Consider the following 19,487-nt stretch of genomic DNA (forward strand, 5'->3'; position numbering starts at 1 on the left):
CAGCATCACCGTGCTGTATTTATTATTCATATCCCTCCCTTTGTATCCAGTGATGATATTGAAATATTCCTCAGTCATTCTCATGTGTTATTCTGGAGGTTTACAAGACCCACATCGAGAAATGCAAAGCAGGCCGTGAATAGGGCTCGGCATGCAGAACAACTAACATAGCATAACTGAACGCAATCTCCGAGTGTATTCACCGATTGACATTCAACCCAGATGTTATCGCATCGCCTCAGTATTTAAAGGCGCTGAGACGATGAAAGACATCTGTCACTTGTTGCCTCTGAGCTGAATGTGAGTGGGCTGGGGAAAAGCAGAACGGACAAAAGCCCGTTTTTGACCACCGGCCCCTGAAGTGTTTACAAACGGAAAGAGACAGTGACAGGGAAACCCTAGATGAATGGATGTGCGGGTGTTGCTCTCCCTCCTCGTTGCCTGTGCTAAGTTATTCCGTAGCTGGTAGGCCAGCGGGGGGTGCAGGGAGTCAGGAAGTGGAGGAACAGGCAGCAGCAGACAGAACGCCTGGAGGTCTCCGTAGGAGCAATATGGGAATGGAAGCTACTGTAGTAGATAAGCACATCTGACTGGACGACCCCATCACCTCATTTCACAAGTGAGCATTGTCTTAAGTAAGTGAGCAGATAAAGAGCACAGTGTGTTTTGTTGACAATATTATCACTATGGCAACAAAATAAATGCATCACAGCATGTTTGTACGACGATAACAAAGTAGTCATTATTATTATTATTATTAAAAGGGTAGTACTAATTATAATCCTGATAATATTACTATAATAATAGCAGTGGTAGGATTTGTGAGAGAGGTTTTGAAGCCGTATCTTAAGGGTAGTGTATTTTGATATCACTCTTACAACAATGGCTGCAGTCATTTATCTGCTGTCAGTTCTCCTCAGACCTGTATCTATTTCAGGTTGTGTGTCAAGTGAGAGCAGCTATATCTGGCTGGCAATTAAGCTGGTCCTGCCTCCCCTTGATGCTTGATTAGTCCGATTGATGGAGGAGGCCATATGTGGCGGTGTCAAAACTTGGCAGCCAGGCTCCATCCTCTCAAATGAGAGGCTGGCAATAAAGAGGCAGGCTGCCCAGCAAGGGTTTACGTATGTGGGGCCTGCAGTGCCGAGATTCAGGCTCCGTTTTCTCTGGAGGCCTAATGGCCTGGCACCCCTACAGCCAAGTTCCATAGGGCTGAGAGGTGGCCACTGGCTGGGGAGTGGGACGGGGGACGGGTGTCACTGGACGACCCCTCTGGGATGGGAGCTGCAGGGTGGAGGTAAGAGGAGGGGAGGGCAGGAGGGTGGGAGGGGAAAGGAGGGGGAGGGGAAGAGAAGGGGAGAGGGAGGCGGGAGGCGGAGAGAGCCGAAAGCCATGGCCCCCTTCCCAATCTCTCTCGGAGACAACAAAAAGGGAATGCTTGAGAAGGGGAAGCAGCGGGAGGAGAGCCCAAAGACAAAGGCACGGGCAAGGTCAGTGGAGCTAATGGGCCTGAGCCGTACGCTGCCTAGGGCTAGGCACACTTCTGTTCTCCCTCCCACACCGGGCCTTCAAAGACCCCCGGGTCCACCCCTCTCCTCTCCTCCACTGTCCTCCTCTCCTCCTCTGTCCTCCTCTCCTCTCTCCTCTACCCTCTCCCTCAGAGCATGGGGGATGGATCCCAAGAATGTGGTGCCAGTCACAAGTTCACACTTTTCGTCTGAACACACAAACCCAACGCAGTAATGGGATCAATGTGTGTTTCATTTGCAAATTTGCACAAAAAAAAAGACAACATTCTTCGCTGTATTAATAAGTGGATTTAAAGCTTCCTTGTGTAGTTTCCTGTCACACTACAGTAACAGTGAGCCCAGACTTCACAGAGTGGGAGGGCGAATAGAACTGTTGGAGAAAGATGCACTGACTAACTGACTGACAAACTGACTGACTGACTGACTGGCTGGCTGGCATTGCTTGCCTGGCTCCACTCGGGGGCTCCTTTAATGTGCAGCGGAGTAGAATAAGTGAGTGGCTGTGGGCACCAGCTGAGCTCGCTCTCGTCTTCGCCTGGTTGCTGAGGGGTGAGCCGCTGCCACCTGACACTGGGCACACGGCACAGGGCTGCTCTTGGCAGCATGGCACAGCACACATGTCCCCTCATTTGGATGGAGATTCAGACACAACACACAAAAGCTTCACTCTCCCCTCCTCCCTCTGTCCCTGTCTCACTTTCACTCTCCCCCTCTCCCTGTTTTTTTTTTTTTTTTTTTCTCTCCCTCTTTTCCCTTCTTTTAGTTTTCAAGGCATCATAATAATCTGGGTATCTTCTTGATCATGCCCCGTGTTTTTTTTCTTCTTCTCTCTCTCCTTTTCTTCCTCATCTTCTTGGAGACGAGTTTGAAATTGCCTGCGTCAGGACTTTGCTAATTAAAGTCACACTTTCAAAAATGCCATAATAACTGTTAATTAGCTTGATGCTATTTTCAGCATAATTTGCTAATTAGTGGAAAACCTGTACAGCGTTTCTCTCTAATTACAGTATGGCTTCGCACGGCGCATCTGTGCCTTGACTCCAAATGATACCATTACAAAGTCCCGTATTACGCATTCTCTCAAAACAGTTAATTGCCTCCACAGATACGGAGCTAGATCAGTCAGCTGATTTTTATGGTAATAAATGGACAGACACAAGCATCCCTGGTTCTTATTTATTAGTTAAACAAGAAAAACAACCTCCTTATGAGATGAGTTGAGTTTGGAATATAATCCGACTGCTTGAATGATTTTGTGTACTCATGCATGGGGTTGCCCCACCGTTAATGTGAAGCTATGCTGCTATCTGACGTAAATACAAGTTTTTTTTATGTGTTTGCAGAAGTACTTGGCACTTTGTATAATATAAATGGGAAAAATACAGTGAAATGTAACGTTTTTTTTTTTTGTGCTAATCCTGGTACTGTTAGTAGAATATTATGTATTTTCTTTACTGGAGAAATGGCCAAAACAAGTATTTAACTAGTTGGCTGGAATGTAAACAAATATTAACTGTGTATTAATAGTGACCGCAAATGATGTACCTCCCAGAAGCTTCCCATGATTCAACACATACTGTACAAGAGAATTACAGCTATTAACCGAAAGGTGATCATGGTACATGTGTATACTAGGGACAAATTATGACTCATTAAGTGTGGTGATAAGCGTGATTGGCATGACCTTTGACCCTCCCCTCCTTGTCAGCTGTGCCCATCCTCTGCTTTGCCCTCCATTTGACAGCCACCAGTCTGGCAGGGGGTGGCGTTGGCGCCGGCTAATTAATGCACCACTTCAGAGACCCTTTCATTTATGGCTTCTGAAAGGCATTATTAAATTAATTAAACCACCAAGAGTTAGTCATTATGAAATCAGGAGGTTTACATGGATGACAGCGTTTATGAATTAAACATCCCCAAAGTTCCTCGCAGGAGATACCCGGAGCTCAGAGCGGGTACCTAGCGCGACAGATGTTTTGCACCCCACCCCCGCCACTCACCTCCCCCCCACCCCCCTCAAGCTAACCTGTATTGCAAGCGATTTAGGTCTCGTTTGGGGGTTTGAAAACTGAGATAGGGGAAAAAAAAGGTTTGGTGTAGCTAATGAGCAGAGAAAGAGGGGGGAAAAGGAGGTCACATGCTCTGTTCATGTGTAGACAGTGCAGATGCTACCTTATTCCGACAATGCAATGACGAATCACATCAATTTGATGATGGTTAATAGATAGATATTCTCTGTTGGGTTCCCAAGAACCATATGAGCTCTTTGTTAGTCTCGGTGGAACATTGTATTCCGGAGGTTCACGCAGGTGGTTTTTACGTTGTTGTGATCATGTGATCTTAAAGCTACAAGCGTTTGAAAGAAACGGAGCCCTTACAGTCAGGCTCAGCTGAAGAGCAGAGCCGAGCAGAGATGAGAGGCTCACTCAAGGGCCCTGACGATGGACCCCTTTCATCTGTACACTGAGATTCACAGATCTTCTCAAGTGGCTCTCTAACTGTGTCCTCCTCTCTCTCTCCGTCTCCCATCCCTCCCTCCCTCCCTCCCTTTTTCACTCACTGTATTTAGGAAGTTTGCCAGCAAGTGTCTTTGTTTACAATGCCAAGGGAAAATGTCAGAGCCGTTGAGAAAAGAATATCCTTAGAATCTTTTTTTCTTTCTTTTTTTTTCATCTTTGTAATCTAACAGTTTACTGAACTTGATAAGTGTCCTATCAACATGCTAATCAAATTACTTCGGAACCAAAATTGACAGTTTTCATTAATTATACAAGATTATTCTAATTGCAATTCAAATTTATTCATTCCGAACAGAAGGTATTCAGTAATATTTTACAAAATTTGCATATTAAATGGAGGGAGTTGTGCATTATGCATGGTAATGTATGCACAGTTTCTTATTTTTAACTTCATGGCCATATGTGGTGTCGTTGTAGGAGCAGGTGAAAAGTCTAAGTGTGTTTAATTTGCTTGACAAACATTCGGCTGGAGCTTGTCAAGGGGAGTATTGTGAATGCCAATCTTTATTCCCTCTTTATTGATTACCCCAAACTCTAAACATCTGGAGGTAAATGGCACTGAGAGACATGAGCTGAATCATGGGATTAGTACCTTCAACTACTGAATCACTATCAATTACACCAATAACATAATTCAAGTGCACCGCACAAGAGCTGCCGTACCTTGACTTCAGAAAGGATTATTATTATCACACATGAAACTGATCCATGAAACATGAGAACAAGGGGATATGACCCCACAACCTTGATGGGAAAAAAACATAAATATGTGTTACATATTTCTTTTTTTGGACAATGTATGTACATTAAAATGTTCAAAGGACAGCCCGGTAATGGATGCTAGCAGTAAAACAAACATATTTACTAGTTGAAACACACAGCCTTCCAATTTGCACCTTGTTTTCATTTCCTAGAGCAGAACAGGCATTGAAGTGAAAACGTCTTACCGGGAAGCAGTTTACTGTATGAAGACAGAAGTGTGTTTGTGTGTTTGTGTGGGTGTGTGTGTACACGCTGAGGCAGCGTGTGTGTGCTCTACATTCACAGGCGAGGACGTGTATTGTAATGTAAGCGTAATAATTATCAAACAGCATCGGGAGCTCTGGGTGTGGACCTGAACACAGGGAGAGCATGTTTGATGTGTAGAACCAGCCCGCGGTGCATCCATACAGGGTGACTAAATCGCACGGTTCATGGAGCACATTAGTATTGCTCCACATCCACCCACGCTCTAAAGGTGATTTCCATTTAGACACACATTTCCACATGAAGATAAATATGACTTGAATCGTAATTTCCCTGAAGTAAATATAATACAAATACAACATAATATAGTGTCAGGCCAAGCAGGCTAATAGATTACTGGCGTGTTTTCCATTTGTATGGTAAGTGGTGAGCCTAGGTGGTGGTCTAGCGAGTAACAAATTGAATGTTTAATCCATCTCAGTGCAGATTGAGGATATCAAAAAGACTGGTAGTCTTATGAGTTCTCTGGTGACTGGTGGTACATTAGATATTTGTGCTCTTTGGGGGCTTGAGGAATGTGTTGGCTTAGCTGGAAGTGCAAAGTGGCAGATAAATGTAATTTCTTATCTTTTATGAAGGCATCTGTTATTTCTCAAATAGGTATTTGAACTTGACATATTTTGAGTCTTTCACTCGACTATGCTGTAACGCCTGACTTCTGTCAGACGCGACTGTCTGTATCGAAAGAGAGGGAGTGGAAGATAGCTGTGCTATTGTAACTCACGATATGGTAAACATGCCTCTTGCCAATTATACACAGACAAGCACAGGGGTTAACACTACCCCCTCTTGGAGCACTCCAACTGTGTTTGTCATAGAGCGGTATGCTCTCCACATTAAACATAACCTCAAAGAGAAATGTGCAGTACATTTGCCTGAGTGTCATCACACATCCTCTGAGTACATATTTAATAGTTTCATCAATGTTTGCTCTTGCGTTTTGGGCTGAGCAAGATTAGCTCGAAACATCTGAGCATCTTTTAAAGTAGGACAAATTGATATTTTAAAATGTCTTAATCTGTTTACTATGATGTTTATGCAAGGAATTATTACAAACTAATTAAAGAAATCAGCTTGATATAATTAGTCATATTTCAGGAAGCTCATTAGAAGTAATTTGCATGAAGAATAAGCCCTGTAGTAGTGAAGGCCCTGGCCCATGCAGTCACCACATCTCTGCTTTATCTGGTTACACATCAACCCCCATTGTTTGTTGTTTGAGGATGTCTGAAGTGGCCCGAAATATTTTCAGTCATTGCCTCGAGAGCCAGTGGGGCGTCTTTCAACACATTTCTCCCCTTAAGCAACTCAACCTGTATGTGGAAGAACCACACACCCTCCCCTGTCTACATAAAGGAGGAGGAGAGAGAGGCAAAACACTGTCTGTTTATCTGTCAGGTTCCCTGACAAAGAACTGAGCTGACAAGGGAGGGTTTCCCTCCGTGGAGTCAGGGGGCTTTATTCCCCATACTTACATGCCCAGTCTATGCCCAGAGACTCATGTTATTTGCAAATCACACTCTTTGAAATTCTCCCAAACGGAGCGAGACATGCCGCGCTGCCGGTTTGTCAGCAGCCTTCACAACAGCTAGCTATATCGCTAACAGTGTGCGCTTCTGGAGGATGCAGCCTTCTCCCAGCATTTGCCCCGCTGTCACTTTCTCCGGCACAGTCGATCTGTGTCTTCATTCCGGGAGTCCAATCTCCCTCATAGGGCTGTCATCTCCACGATGGACTGACCCATAATCACATGACTTACAACCTTGAGTACCCGATATCGTTTAACTCCTCATAAATTCTTCTTAAAATAGAACAAATACATGTTACAAATAAGATATTTTACATCATATAATTCCAATTTTTGAAGTAGTGTTTACAACAGTCTGCGGGAGTAACATTGACCTGATTGAAGGTTAAGAGTTCTATTAGCCAGAGAGTGATTAGGATAGGTTATCTTTATGATAACCTTTTGCACCAAGTGCTAAGAGCGAAAGGGGATGCACCACACAATGTCTGTTTATTCTCTATACCATTTTCCCACAAGCCTTTCCTAAACATGCGGACAGAGAAGGGCTTGTGTGGTGCTGATGTCACAGAGCTACCTGGCCTCCCTCTTACAAAGGCTAAGGTATCATTAGCTTGGTACACACAATGGCCATTCAACCAAGCTACTGCGCTCCTCAGGAACACAGAACAATGTTATTTTTTGTCTCAGAATTATAAAGACAGAGTTTTGCAGGAAACCTGACAGACAAAACCTTTTCGAGGTAAATGCTTCAGGCGGCTTTTTGGTTTAATCTTTTCCCATTAGCATTTTAGTTCTTTTTCTTTTCACACAAAGGCCATATTTACGGGGTCAAAAGCAAAGGCTTTGGGTCTCTGGAGGGTGCTTTTTCTCCAGGCAGATACTATGGACTACTATGAACCTTTGTTAGCCATTTTATATCCTCTAAGTTACCAGTAGGTCTATTGACCACTTGGATTTTGAAACAGAGTATCAAACCATAAGAAGTATATCTGTGAAATGATATATACTGCCTTTTTATAACCTAATGACAGCGACATTCATTTTTCCAGCATACAGATTCTTATATAAAGAATGAGATAAATCACACATGCACGTGTATAAGTAAACATGTCCCTATTACAATGGTCTGGGTTTATATACTGTACAGTGATAGTAATATTGTCAACAGTACAACAGCTGTGCTAAGGGTTCATATGTGCTACCTTTGTGTAGTGTGTGTGTGCGTGTGTGTGTGACTCCATGTGTGTGATTCATTCCAGGGCAGTTTTAGTCCTTATAAAATATTCATTTTGGTTGTGCAGGGCCCTGTAATTGCCATCTCTCACCCTGAATTATTTATACCTCGCACAGACTGACAAAGCTTTGCCATACGGCCCCAGATGAATCAGAAAGCAGCCATCTCTGCTGCCAACAGCACTGGGCTTTCACACAAATATGGCAGCCACGTCTCTCTGCCTGGCCTCTCTTAATTTGACATTTTCTTTTCCCCCTGCCTTTGTCCTAGGTGCACAGAAGGTTACCTGTTAGCTTTAAGCACTGACCTGTTCTCTCTCTCTCTCTCTCTCTCTCTCTCTCTCTCTCTCTCTCTCTCTCTCTCTCTCTCTCTCTCTCTCTCTCTCTCTCTCTCTCCTACATGACAGTCCACTGTGGTGGGTGTTTTTGAGGCAGAGTTAATGTGGCAGCAATAGCAGAGTGGCTGCCTCATGTTTTATGATGACTGACCAGCCTTGACATCCACTTTAGATGCATGTATTATACATTAGTAATAATATGATGTAGGGAGCAAACACACTCGTACATTCATACATCTGTGCACACCTAACAAACACACCGGTGCACACAACACCAGTGGCTGCACACACACACACACACAGGCACACACACATAGCCCCCCCGCCCCACCGTCCTCTCCAGGATGCGGCATGCCTGTCAGTGAATGGTCAAAGCTCTCCCGCTGCTCTTTCCTGTACAGCTGCGTTGTGTTGCGTATGCCTCGGCAGCCTGGTCCTTCCAAGGGGCTGCCCGTGGGGCCAGGGCACGGCTCCCACATGCACCGCTCTATGGCCCTCATTGTAGGCAAACTCTGGGGCCTTCCAGGCACCCCACGTCCAACACCCTAAATACTACTATTCACCCCAGTCGGTTAGTCCAACATGTGCTTATCTTCCATCTCACTAGTGCAGCGAGGTGCTGACTGGTATTTCCTCCAGGGCCCCAAGCCCCAACGCCAAGCAGCAATCAGAGCGCCATATTGCCCCCCTGTACGAAAATAACCCAGAGATACCTTCTCCGTGTCCAGTTGGCTCTCAGTGTAAACATTTTTTGAGAAATTTGAGCTGTATTGTTGACATGGGTGATTACTGTAATTAAATAACGTGCTCTATTTACCTATTGAGAACACGATAAGGACAATTATTAGTATCATGTCTGGTGTTGGTTTTAGGATAATTATACATTTTGGGGAGAATGTGGACTATGGTTGTTTTTTTTCTTACAGTAGGACCACAGCAGAGAGAAATAGCAGAATTATTTATGGTGTGTGTCTTGTGTGTCTTGTTTTTTTCTTTCTTACATCTTCAAAGCCACGAAACAGAGAAACCATATTCAAAGTAAAACAAAGGACAGACGCAGGGACAGTACACAGGAGCTGTAGTTAGCTGTTCAAGATCGGAGACAGAAAGAGAGAGAGCGACAGGGAGGGAGAGAGAGACCGAGAGACAGAGAGACAGAGAGAGAGAGAGACCGAGAGAGAAAGAGAGAGAGAGAGAGAGAGAGAGAGAGAGAGAGAGAGAGAGAGAGAGAGAGAGAGAGAGAGAGAGATGGTCTACAATCCGGTCGAGAACTATGAAGCGCTGCACACACCCCAGACCTCGTCCCCAGCACAGTTACACTGTGATGGATAGTTCTCAGGAGCACTGAGTCTTCATCTAATCTGTTTCAGTAAACCTGTGCTGAGGCCTGGAGGGAGTCCGGGCTAGACGTGTGTAGGAGTGTTTGACAAGATCCATTTGTGCGAGACAAGCATTTCTCTTTCTGTTAAGCAAGAAGCTAAGGGAAATAGAAAGAAGGAAAAAAGACAGAGAGAGAAAAAGGAAGAGAGAGGGAGAGGATGCTGTTATGAGTCCAGTAGCCATGGACTAGATGAAGAGAGATTGACAGAGTGGGGGATCCTCTAGTGAAATGATGTCAATGCCACTCTACCCATTAGGGGATGGGAAGATAGTGGTGGAGGAAAGGAGTGTAGAGGGATGAGTGGAGGAGGGGGGTTACATCAGAGAGTGAGTGCAGAGGGAATCTTTTTTACCATTGGCAAAAACCAGGTACAAACAAAACCGAACAGAGAGTGGCAGAAAAGACAGTAGACATACATCAGCAGCACTACCTTGATTCAGCCCTCGCTAGAATCATCTAGAACTGTGGAATGGTCACCCTTGAACAATAACAGTGACTGTGACATTGACTATTGGGTTGCACAGCGGAGAGCGATGGCTCCCTGGAGTGTGAAGGGTTAATTTGGCAAACCCAATAAGGTTGGATAGTAAGGCACTTGTTCCCTGCTAAAGAAGTGATAGGATCTGTGTGGCTCTGGTCCCTGGACGCTTGTTCGGGGGGGGGGAGGTAGAGCAAATACCGTTAATGCGCTGTGGTTTACAGCAGCTAGAGCCCAGGAAAACTGCTCTGCTTGACGAGAGAAGACAACAGCGACCGGAGTGCGGCGCAAACCGACGCCCTGCTCGTTTTCGGAGATCTGAGAGGTTGAAATACAAAGTCAGGACTATTCCCACTCTTGTAGATTGAGATTAGGATCTATGGATTGAGATCTATACATCTTTTCTTGCTCTTACTCGCTCACTCCTATAAGTACTCGGGCCTGTCACAACAGGGATGTGAATACAGCACAGTGAAGGGCCTAATAACTGGCATGGTGGGAAACGCAGGAGGCTTGACATTAAGACCCCGGCGTTTTGGAAATCCGATAGGCTATTGACCCATGTACTACTATCTCAGCGTAGAGATCTGGTGTCAGCAGATTGTAGTCTGGTGTTGGGAAACGGTTGTTACAGAGCCCGCTGGAACACAAGCAGCTGGGTTCTGATGGGCTGGAGCTGGGCGCTGATCGATACACACCGCCCTGCGACGGATGACCTCACTGTCATGGCTGCCTACTGTGGACGTTGCATGTTAGTCATTAGTGCCGGAGCACCAATCAGGAGCTTAGGCCTGTCGATACCTGGCTCTCTCCAATATCACAGCCATCTGTCAGAGTATCGTGTGTCAGTTCTTCACAAATGCCCCTTGCAATCTTTTATTTTGTGACGTTGGAAAACACGGTCAAATGTGTCCAATCCTGTTGCAAAGATTTCTTAACCTCTGCTGAATAGAACACGTCGTACATAGTCTCTCAGTGAAAGTAGGAGCACCTTGAACATGATCCTTATTTGCCCCTTTCTCCGGTGCTTAGCGGGTTGACAGGGAGAAGTGAGGGTGACATCCATCCCCCCCAATTAGGTCAGCTTCCCGAATTAGGGAAGACTGTCCTCACTTCATTTATTTGTCCCCCCCCCCCTGCTCTATCCTCCTTGATGGCGGGAGAGAGGGGCGAGCTAGAATTAGGCCGATGGGTCTCCCTTTGAGTGTCAGCCTAAAATGATCAGAGTAAAGATAAGAGGGTCTAGCAGCCCTCAAATCAGTCAAAGTGCCAAAGTCGGCCTTTTTCTCCTCAATTACCGGGCCTGTGAAGCCGGCGAGTGGAAACAGCCTAGCCCGTTGCATTACTAAAGAGACAATCTATTTCCCCTTTGACCGGAGGGAGAGAAATCATTATGGCATGATTAGTAGCTCTAGCAGTGGGTGCGCATGGAGGTGCTACAGGAGGATGGTATTAATTGCCTTAGTCCTCGCCTGAGCGGGATTGTTTTAGCGTTGATTTGTGGACCTGCAAGACTGCCAGTCAGCAGATGAAAGCTGACGGCAGGGTCTTCGTTAAGACTGGCAGACATCAGACAAGGAGCAGAGAGCTGTGTGTCAAAAGGAGCTCTCCCCATCTCCCAAGTCTTATCTCTCTATTTAACGCCGTCTCCCTTATCTCTTCGTCTCTCCTCTCACTTTCCTTCCCCCCCCCTTCTTTCTTTTACTCTTCCCTCCCTCTCTTGTCCATCTGATGAACTCCACCCCCCCCCCCACTCTCTCTCTCTCTCTCTCTCTCTCTCTCTCTCTCTCTCTCTCTCTCTCTCTCTCTCTCTCTCTCTCTCTCTCACTGCCTCTTTTTCTCAACCAACTGATAGCTGCCTGGGCCAATTATTCCATCCAGCTTGGTCCACGGAGAGGCTCCTCTCATCTCCTCTCCTGTCTTTGCCGGAGCCTTAATTAGCCATGTTAATATCCCCTTCATTGGCCTTAATATCACTCAACACCTTCCTCCATCTCGGCGGCCACCAGGGCCTCCCTGTCCTGTCAGAACAGCTGATTATTGAGAAGGATAGCTTTAATCAAACCTAATTGCAGTTCATTCTTTCTCCCTATCCCCCCTTGCCCTCCGTTGCCAACATCTAATGGCAGCGACGACTTGATATCCCATTAAAAAACAATTAAACAACCTTCTTTTGTCTCCCTGCGTGCCAAAAACACCAGCCCAAAGTTCTGTAGATATTTAAGAAGTGAGAGAAAGAGAGCGAGAGAGGGGCCCTGTCTTAATTGCTTGCCTTTTCACCAAGGACCAATTTACACAATGCTCATGTAGAATCTTAACCAACTGTAATGTAATAGATGTTTCTCTGCTGCTACTGCTTTGGACTGCTACTGAAATTAAGTTTCCCCCCCAAACTGTTTTCGGGGGGAAAACAGTTGTTAATGGCCTTCATAATAGTAAACTCAAATAAGCTCTAGTACTTGCTAGTGTGAGTACATGTTATTCTCTTGTTGTCTGTTTCTTCAGTTTATTGTTGCTTCACTTTTGACTTGTAAGTGCTAAGAGCAGCCTTGAAAGAAGTCACACAGGATCATAAAAGAAAGAAGACGCTTCTAGGAATATGTTGCTTCTATAAAATATGTTCACCGTCAAGTAAAAACATTTAAACTGTTTACTTGATATAAACTGCAGCTTGCATAGCGTGGCATACGGCATGCAGATATACACAGCTGAACGCGCACACTCGTCAAACCCAATCTGTACGAGAGGCGACAGACAAATAAAAGTCGTATTTCAGGTCTGCTTTCCGCAGATGTCTGCCGCTCCACATTACGACTCTGTTGGGAAATAAAAACAGGGTCAGGGAATTAGAGTACGTAATGGTCATTCTGATGATCGGCCAACAGATGCAACCTCAACACGGAGCGAAACACAATTAAGCGAAATGCACTAATGACAAAGCCCGGTCTTTTTATGGCCTAAGCCACACACCAACGGGCAATCAGAATTCTGGCGCGGCTCAGAACGTCCGTTATTGATGTCGCAGGCCAAAGCTCCTTAGATGTGAGGCGCAAATATGTTCTCACCTCTCATCGTCTCCAGGGCTCTCTGCGGTGCTACTGGAGTCTATCGGAGGGCGCTTCTAAATGGCTAGTGCGTGTGTTAATGTGGCCTGGGTTGGGCGGGTCATTTCAGAGGTTGATTTACTGCCCCTGGAAGGGGGCCCGCTGAGAGACGCAGAAGGCTTAAGTGTTGAGAAAGCGTCCTTGCAGGCCACAGGCCTCAGTGTTTAGCTAAATAAAATGCTCATGCAATATGTGGCGCAATATATGGCAGCTAATACCGGTAAGTGGCTGCAATGCTGTGAGCCAATTTAGTTTTTTTCCCAGCAGCAACATTGTACCGCACATAAAGCGAGTACATAGAAAGAGGTGAAAAATTAGCATCTGTTCCTGTAAGTGTTTAGACTACATCCCATTTTCGAGAACCACAAAGCATGAACACTTGTGGTTCTGTCTAACATTTTTGACACGTGACAAGCGAGTCATGATGCATTATGCATTTGCAGGCGTGTTACACATTTCCGTTGATCCTAGATGTTCAGGATTAGTTAGGGGAAGGCATTTACAGGGTAGGACACAGTAAAACAAGCCTCAGCATAGCTTACTCTCCTAGACTCCCTTATCATTTTTGCTCAAAGGTTATTGGAGATCTCTCTAGGAGGCTTTTTCAATAAAATCCCACGGAACTGACGTCCACAGGCTAACGTTTGGCAGCTGAAGCGCGGGCTCCCAGACTAACCGAGCCCAGATCCCTCTCAGACGTGACATTTGTTCGGAGACGATTAGCCAGGTTGTAATTTGTGGCATAATTGCCTAACCCACCCACCAGAGTGTGTGTTTGTGTGTGGTTGTACGTCTCTGCGGTTGTATGTATGTGTGGTTCTGTGTGTGTGTGTGTGTGGGTGGGTGTGTGTGTGTGGGGGGGGGCGTTCGGTGGTCCCAAGAGTGGCCGCCTAATTGCCTGACAGGCCTATAAGTTTTGTGGCGCGCTCTCACCTTGTTAGGTCCTTTATCCCTGATGCTCTTCAAACAAGACCTGGTCACAGGTGGGCCTCATTTGCCTCCCTATTGAACAGGAGAACTTTAATTGCACAGGGGGTGTTCTGGGATTAAATAGGTGGGCGGAATATCAAGTGACTTCCTGTATGTTCGCAGCAGATGGGAGTTGGAGAAGGCTGTGAACTCAGGAGAAGAGATGGGATGACAATGGCTTGATGCTAGAAGCAGGGTGTTCTCTTTGTAGGAACATTCGCTATGGTTGGATTGTGGACTGGTAAAGCGCCATATATTAGTCAGACCTATATGTAACGTGCCGCATTGTCGAGAGAGAGATGTCATTCCTACTGGCCTTTTGTCTTTGCTATTGGAGATCTGTGGTCTGGGTAAGGTTGACTCGAGTTCCAGTATGTGGCGAATTAAAACAATGTGTTTGTTTTTTGTGCTCTCTCTTGCAGATTCTTCCTAAAGTTTTTCCTCAAGTGCAATCAGAACTGTCTGAAGAATGCAGGGAATCCCAGAGACATGCGCAGATTCCAGGTAACTTTAAATTGCACAACATCATTAAGAAACGTGTTTTCTTCACGTTTCACACACATACGTACACACACACATCCGCACACACACACACACATGGATCTGGGAAGTATGGAGAGGAATTGAGTGTTTGAGTAAGAGTCAGTGCTCTGTTGAACACATGTAAAGCATATTTATTGGGGAATAGCATCTGACGCAAATAAGGATGTAGGATTTAGGAGGTGCTATCAATTGTGACTCTGACAGCTTTCTGAGCCACAGCACAGAATGAAGGAGTATCCCACCACGTGTAACAACAGTGTTAACTCGCACACACACACACACACACAAACACACACACACAGACACACACGCGCACACACAGACACCCACACAAAACCCTGTGCAGCCAATGAAAACCAGCTGCAAGGTGTTTCCCAACACACTGCAGCCTGGCTTGCTATCAGATCACAGCCAGGGAGCAGTAAGTCTGGAGCCCTTTAGGACTCTCTGCTCCAGGACAAGAATCCTCCAGCTCCCAACCCAGAGAGACCGGGCGGAGGGGGGGGGGGGGGGGGATGCGTGGATGGGGGAGGGTCTGTCACAACAGTCGAAGGTCCATGACACGAGCCCCCAGGAGTAAGTTGGACATGCTGAAGTTCATAGGAGACCAGGCGGTCATACTTGACAGACACTTTTGTGTCTCAGGCAAGCATAAGTGGATGCTTTAGGGTTATTCGTGAACCTCTTTTTTATCCCCCCCCCATTCACATCTGCTTCATCTCAACAAATGAAGATTTATTCCGTAAAAAGAAAACACAATAGCCAACATATATTTTATGAATGTGATTTATCATTATTGTTAGGTTTTGGCATTGGGGAGTATTGTAATGCTTCCCAATATTTTTGGCCATCATCTCCGGTCTCCTGTCCAATGGCCAGAATGCCTTTTTTTTTCCTAAATAGATTTCCCAGATGCTCCTGTGTAGGTGTTTCTCCGGCCAAGGTTGTGTATTCTGCATGCCTTCCACTCCACTTATTACCCCCCAAAACCAGCTGGAGGCCAGAGAGGGCCCAATCCATCATTCCAGGCTTGGCCTAGCTCTGAACCTGCTCACAAGAATGGAGCTCTTTCACCTCCTCCCTCCCCCCCCCCTCCCCCCTTCTCCTTGCCTTCCCTCTGCTCCCCACCTCCTCCCTTCTTCCACAAACCAACCAAAAAAGCCCCCCCACAACCACCTCAATCTCCTCCCCCCCCCCCCCCCCCTTCAACCCCCCCCCCCCCCCCCCTCCTGAAAATTCCACCGCTCCACTGAGGTCAGTTACCGGCGAAGTGAACCTTAGAGGGGCTCTCTGTTTCCGGCACGGAAACACTTTGGCCAGTCATACGCGCACCACTGTTTAGAGATCTGGTGGTTAAAAGAAAAGAATAACAAACAAAAAAACAAGCTTTCTCAAATGTGGAGTCTGCCTTTTTAGGAATCTGATCCTGGGAAAACTGTTTGTTTAGCGAGGAGAACTGTGACCATTCAAGTTGTTAATCTGTACGTTTATCCACCACCGCATTGAATTTGAGAACAAACCTTATCAATGCTTCTGCATGTGTGTTAAGACGGTCATAAATGAGGGGAACACATGTTGTATTTTAGACACCTGAGTGCCTGAGTCATCCAAAGTCACTGTCCACGAATACCTTGCTCCAACACAACTACTCAGATGTGCAGCCCGAAATGATAAGCAGATAACCAGACCGGACCCGAACATCTCAGATGCTTTGCCTCCTGTTCTGTCTCTGTGTTACGGATTACTAAATGACACGTTCTACCTTCACTCTTGTTGCAGGTTGTCGTATCAACAACCGTCAATGTGGACGGCCATGTCTTGGCTGTTTCAGACAACATGTTCGTCCACAACAACTCTAAGCACGGGCGAAGGGCTCGCAGACTCGACCCTTCAGAAGGTACGCCTCCTTATCTGGAGAATGGTAGGCACATTTTACATCTTATTATTTGCTACGCTCTCTTCCTTTTCTTGAATAATTCTTTTTTCTTGTTTTACTTCTTCCATTTCCGTAGTGCTCTCAGTCTTTTGGCATCCTTTCCAGCTCCATCTGTGTCAGTCTGTTCTCTTTTGTTGCTTCTTGCCTCCCTAACACTCACCCTTTTATTGGAATTGGACATGGTACACGTATTACAGTGTGAAATTATTTTAGAAATGATCATTGTAATTCCAATGCTACCGGCGATTCCTGCTGTAGAACCGTGTGCCGTTTCCAAACTTTGTGAAAATGTTAATTGCGCCTACGTTTACTTTCGAGCCTTGGTGAAACATGATCAAATTGCTTAAGAATTTCACTGTGAGGTCAATTTCCTGTCGTTCGGGGTGCTGCAGTTTCAACTGTGAGAGACCAGAAACGGGGAGGAGGGCAAAGAGAAGGAGAGGAGGGGGGGGGCATCTATGAGAAAAACAGAACTTACTGTTTTTCTTCCAACTGATTCCATATGATAGACTGATTGCTTGCTCGGCCAAAAGAGAGAGAGAGAAACAGGACCACCAATCCATGGGAAATCCAAAAAGTAAAATGCACTAAACATAACCTTTTGACCTCTCCCCCCCTGGTCCCCTCTCACAGATGAGAGCGCACACAGCCGAAAGATCATGGAAAAAAAATGAGCGAACCAATTGTGCAAATTGCTTATCTTCAGATTTTAAGAGCCAATTATGGGTGGCCAAACAGTTTATATACACCAATGACTAAACCTACCTTCAGCCTGAGCTTTAATAGGCATTAATGGTTCTATCACCAAAAGCAAATGTAATGCTTAATTGAACAACGAAAAAAAAAAAAAAAAAAGACTACTAGACAATTAATATATCTCCATGCACTCTAGCCCTAGTGGGGGAAAAAGCTAATCTATTTGTTTTTGTCTTTATTAATGACTCCTCTACTGGAGAACAAAATCAAATAATTAAAGTCCTGCCCCAAGCACCAAAGTCATTATGTTCGCTTACGTTTTGTTTGTGTGTCTCACGTTTATGACACGATAGGTGTGGATTGCCTAGCAACCAGTTTCTTAATGAGGAGAGCAATTAAAGAGGTTGAGCCCTCTCCTCCATGTTTACCTTATCCCACGGGACCCTGTGTGTGTGGTGTGTGTGTGTGTGTGTTCTATACAGGTTACTGAAACCCCATCCTTTTCTATTCCTCCCCACCACACCCTTCAAAGCACAAGACTGACTCCTCAAACAGCCAAAAAGAAAGCGAGCTGTTGTTGTCAGTTGCGCAATTGAACGTGGCAAGTGCGGAGAGACGCTTTTCATCTATCGGCAACAATGTTAGCATAAGCAACAACCTCGTCATGTTTGGAGAGCCTGTTTCAGACGCTCCCTTGACGTGACACGTGAGAACAGGATACTCGGTCATAAAACGTAATCCTATCCATGTCCTCCATAGCTCACTGACACCAGGCAGGCAAACAAGGCAGCGTGCTTTAAATTAGCAACACATTCTTCCCTGGGAGTTCACTGGGTGAGAAGCCTCTGATATGTGACTGAGTGACTCAGGGAGGCTTCCTCTCAATGCCTGTGTGACTGTCTCTCATTGATCACCAGGTGCTGCCCCCTATTGGCGCTGAGGGGGAACGTCTGTCAACACCACCAGAACCGTCCATGTTCTGAATCTGTGGCCCTTTGTGTAAACTATCACACAAGCATATGTATTCAGAAACAAATGTGCCTTTGGCTGGCTGTCACTCACACATGTATACAATCAGACACAAATATGTCTACAGATTCTCTTTCGAGCTCTTGCTCCCTCTTATTCACAGGGTCGCACACACACGGGCGCACACACACGTTCCACAGCTCTGTCTCCCACTACAGAGCACCACACAATATAGTAGAGTCAGCATAGAGCCTGCAGGGCTTGGCTCATTTACATGCCAAGTGGCTGTAATGTTGTTAGGGTTTATGCAATAAAGACAAGTGAATCCAGACTGCCGGGCCTAAAAGAGAGAGCGAGAAAGAGAGAGAGAGGGCGAGACAGAGAGAGAGCGAGAGAATGGCCGAGAGAGGGAGAGTCAAAGGGAACAGATGGTCTAGGGAGAGGTAAAAGGTATAATCCCATCAGCTGCACTATCAGCCGACCATCTGGACATCCCACAGCACAATTACAACACATTTCAGCAGGCAGAACAAAGGACAGCCTCGCCAGGGCCACAGCAGACCTGTTTGAGCGTCTCAATACTAGAGCTTTGACCCTCAGCTCAGATCTGGGATCAGTTGGACGTTACTCTGGCAACAGCCTAAACCAGGGAGGACGACAAAACCTGCCGATCCCCGATCTGCCCATACTGGTCTCGACTCAAGCAGTCACCTGTCCAGCGGAACACAACACTTCTCAAATAGGTGTAATGCAGGATGTCATTTTCCCCCTGTTCTGACTCTTAAAGTTGGTACGTGGTGACTGAGCTCTGCCGAGACACTGGCAGCCCTGTATGGTCCTGGGGTCTCCATCCCCTCCCTGTGATGCCTATCATCTGCTGAGGGGGGCATTGTGCGTGTCTATCATCAGATCGCCTGCGCTGCCTGTGTAATCCACTTTGCCACGGTCCCCATTCAACACATGCTCCCCTCTCTGTCTGTGCATTGAGACATATGCAAATGATCAGGCAGAAGGGTGGATGGCTTAGGGACTCAGTTGCCGCCGCTGCACGGATCCTTTCTGTGTGTGTGTGTGTGTGTGTGTGGGAGGGTGGGCTTTGGGATTTCGGAGGTGTTTGAGTGTGTGTGGGTGAGTGTGTGTGTGTTTGTACATGTGCGTGTGCTTGCAAGCTGCAGCTGCCCCCCAACATCCACCGTCATCTTTCTTCCTCCTCCTCTTCCTCCACACTCTCTCTCTCT

General features: G+C 46.1%; 1 protein-coding gene across 13 annotated transcripts in view; it reads left to right on the forward strand.

The window, feature by feature from the left end:
• The window catches only part of ebf3b (EBF transcription factor 3b), a 67,141-nt gene that overhangs the window by 26,133 nt on the left and 21,521 nt on the right, over window positions 1-19,487 (forward strand). For 7 of the 13 annotated variants that reach the window (XM_047029700.1, XM_047029701.1, XM_047029708.1 and 4 more), the window contains exons 7-8: window positions 14,528-14,609; window positions 16,428-16,569. In XM_047029700.1, the coding sequence (XP_046885656.1) occupies window positions 14,528-14,609; window positions 16,428-16,569 (224 nt within the window). The remainder of the gene's footprint in view (window positions 1-14,527; window positions 14,610-16,427; window positions 16,570-19,487) is intronic. The other 6 variants (XM_047029702.1, XM_047029703.1, XM_047029707.1 and 3 more) reach the window with 1 other exon arrangement.

This window comes from Hypomesus transpacificus, chromosome 11 (assembly GCF_021917145.1).
Source record: "Hypomesus transpacificus isolate Combined female chromosome 11, fHypTra1, whole genome shotgun sequence".
NCBI classification, from domain to species: domain Eukaryota; kingdom Metazoa; phylum Chordata; class Actinopteri; order Osmeriformes; family Osmeridae; genus Hypomesus; species Hypomesus transpacificus.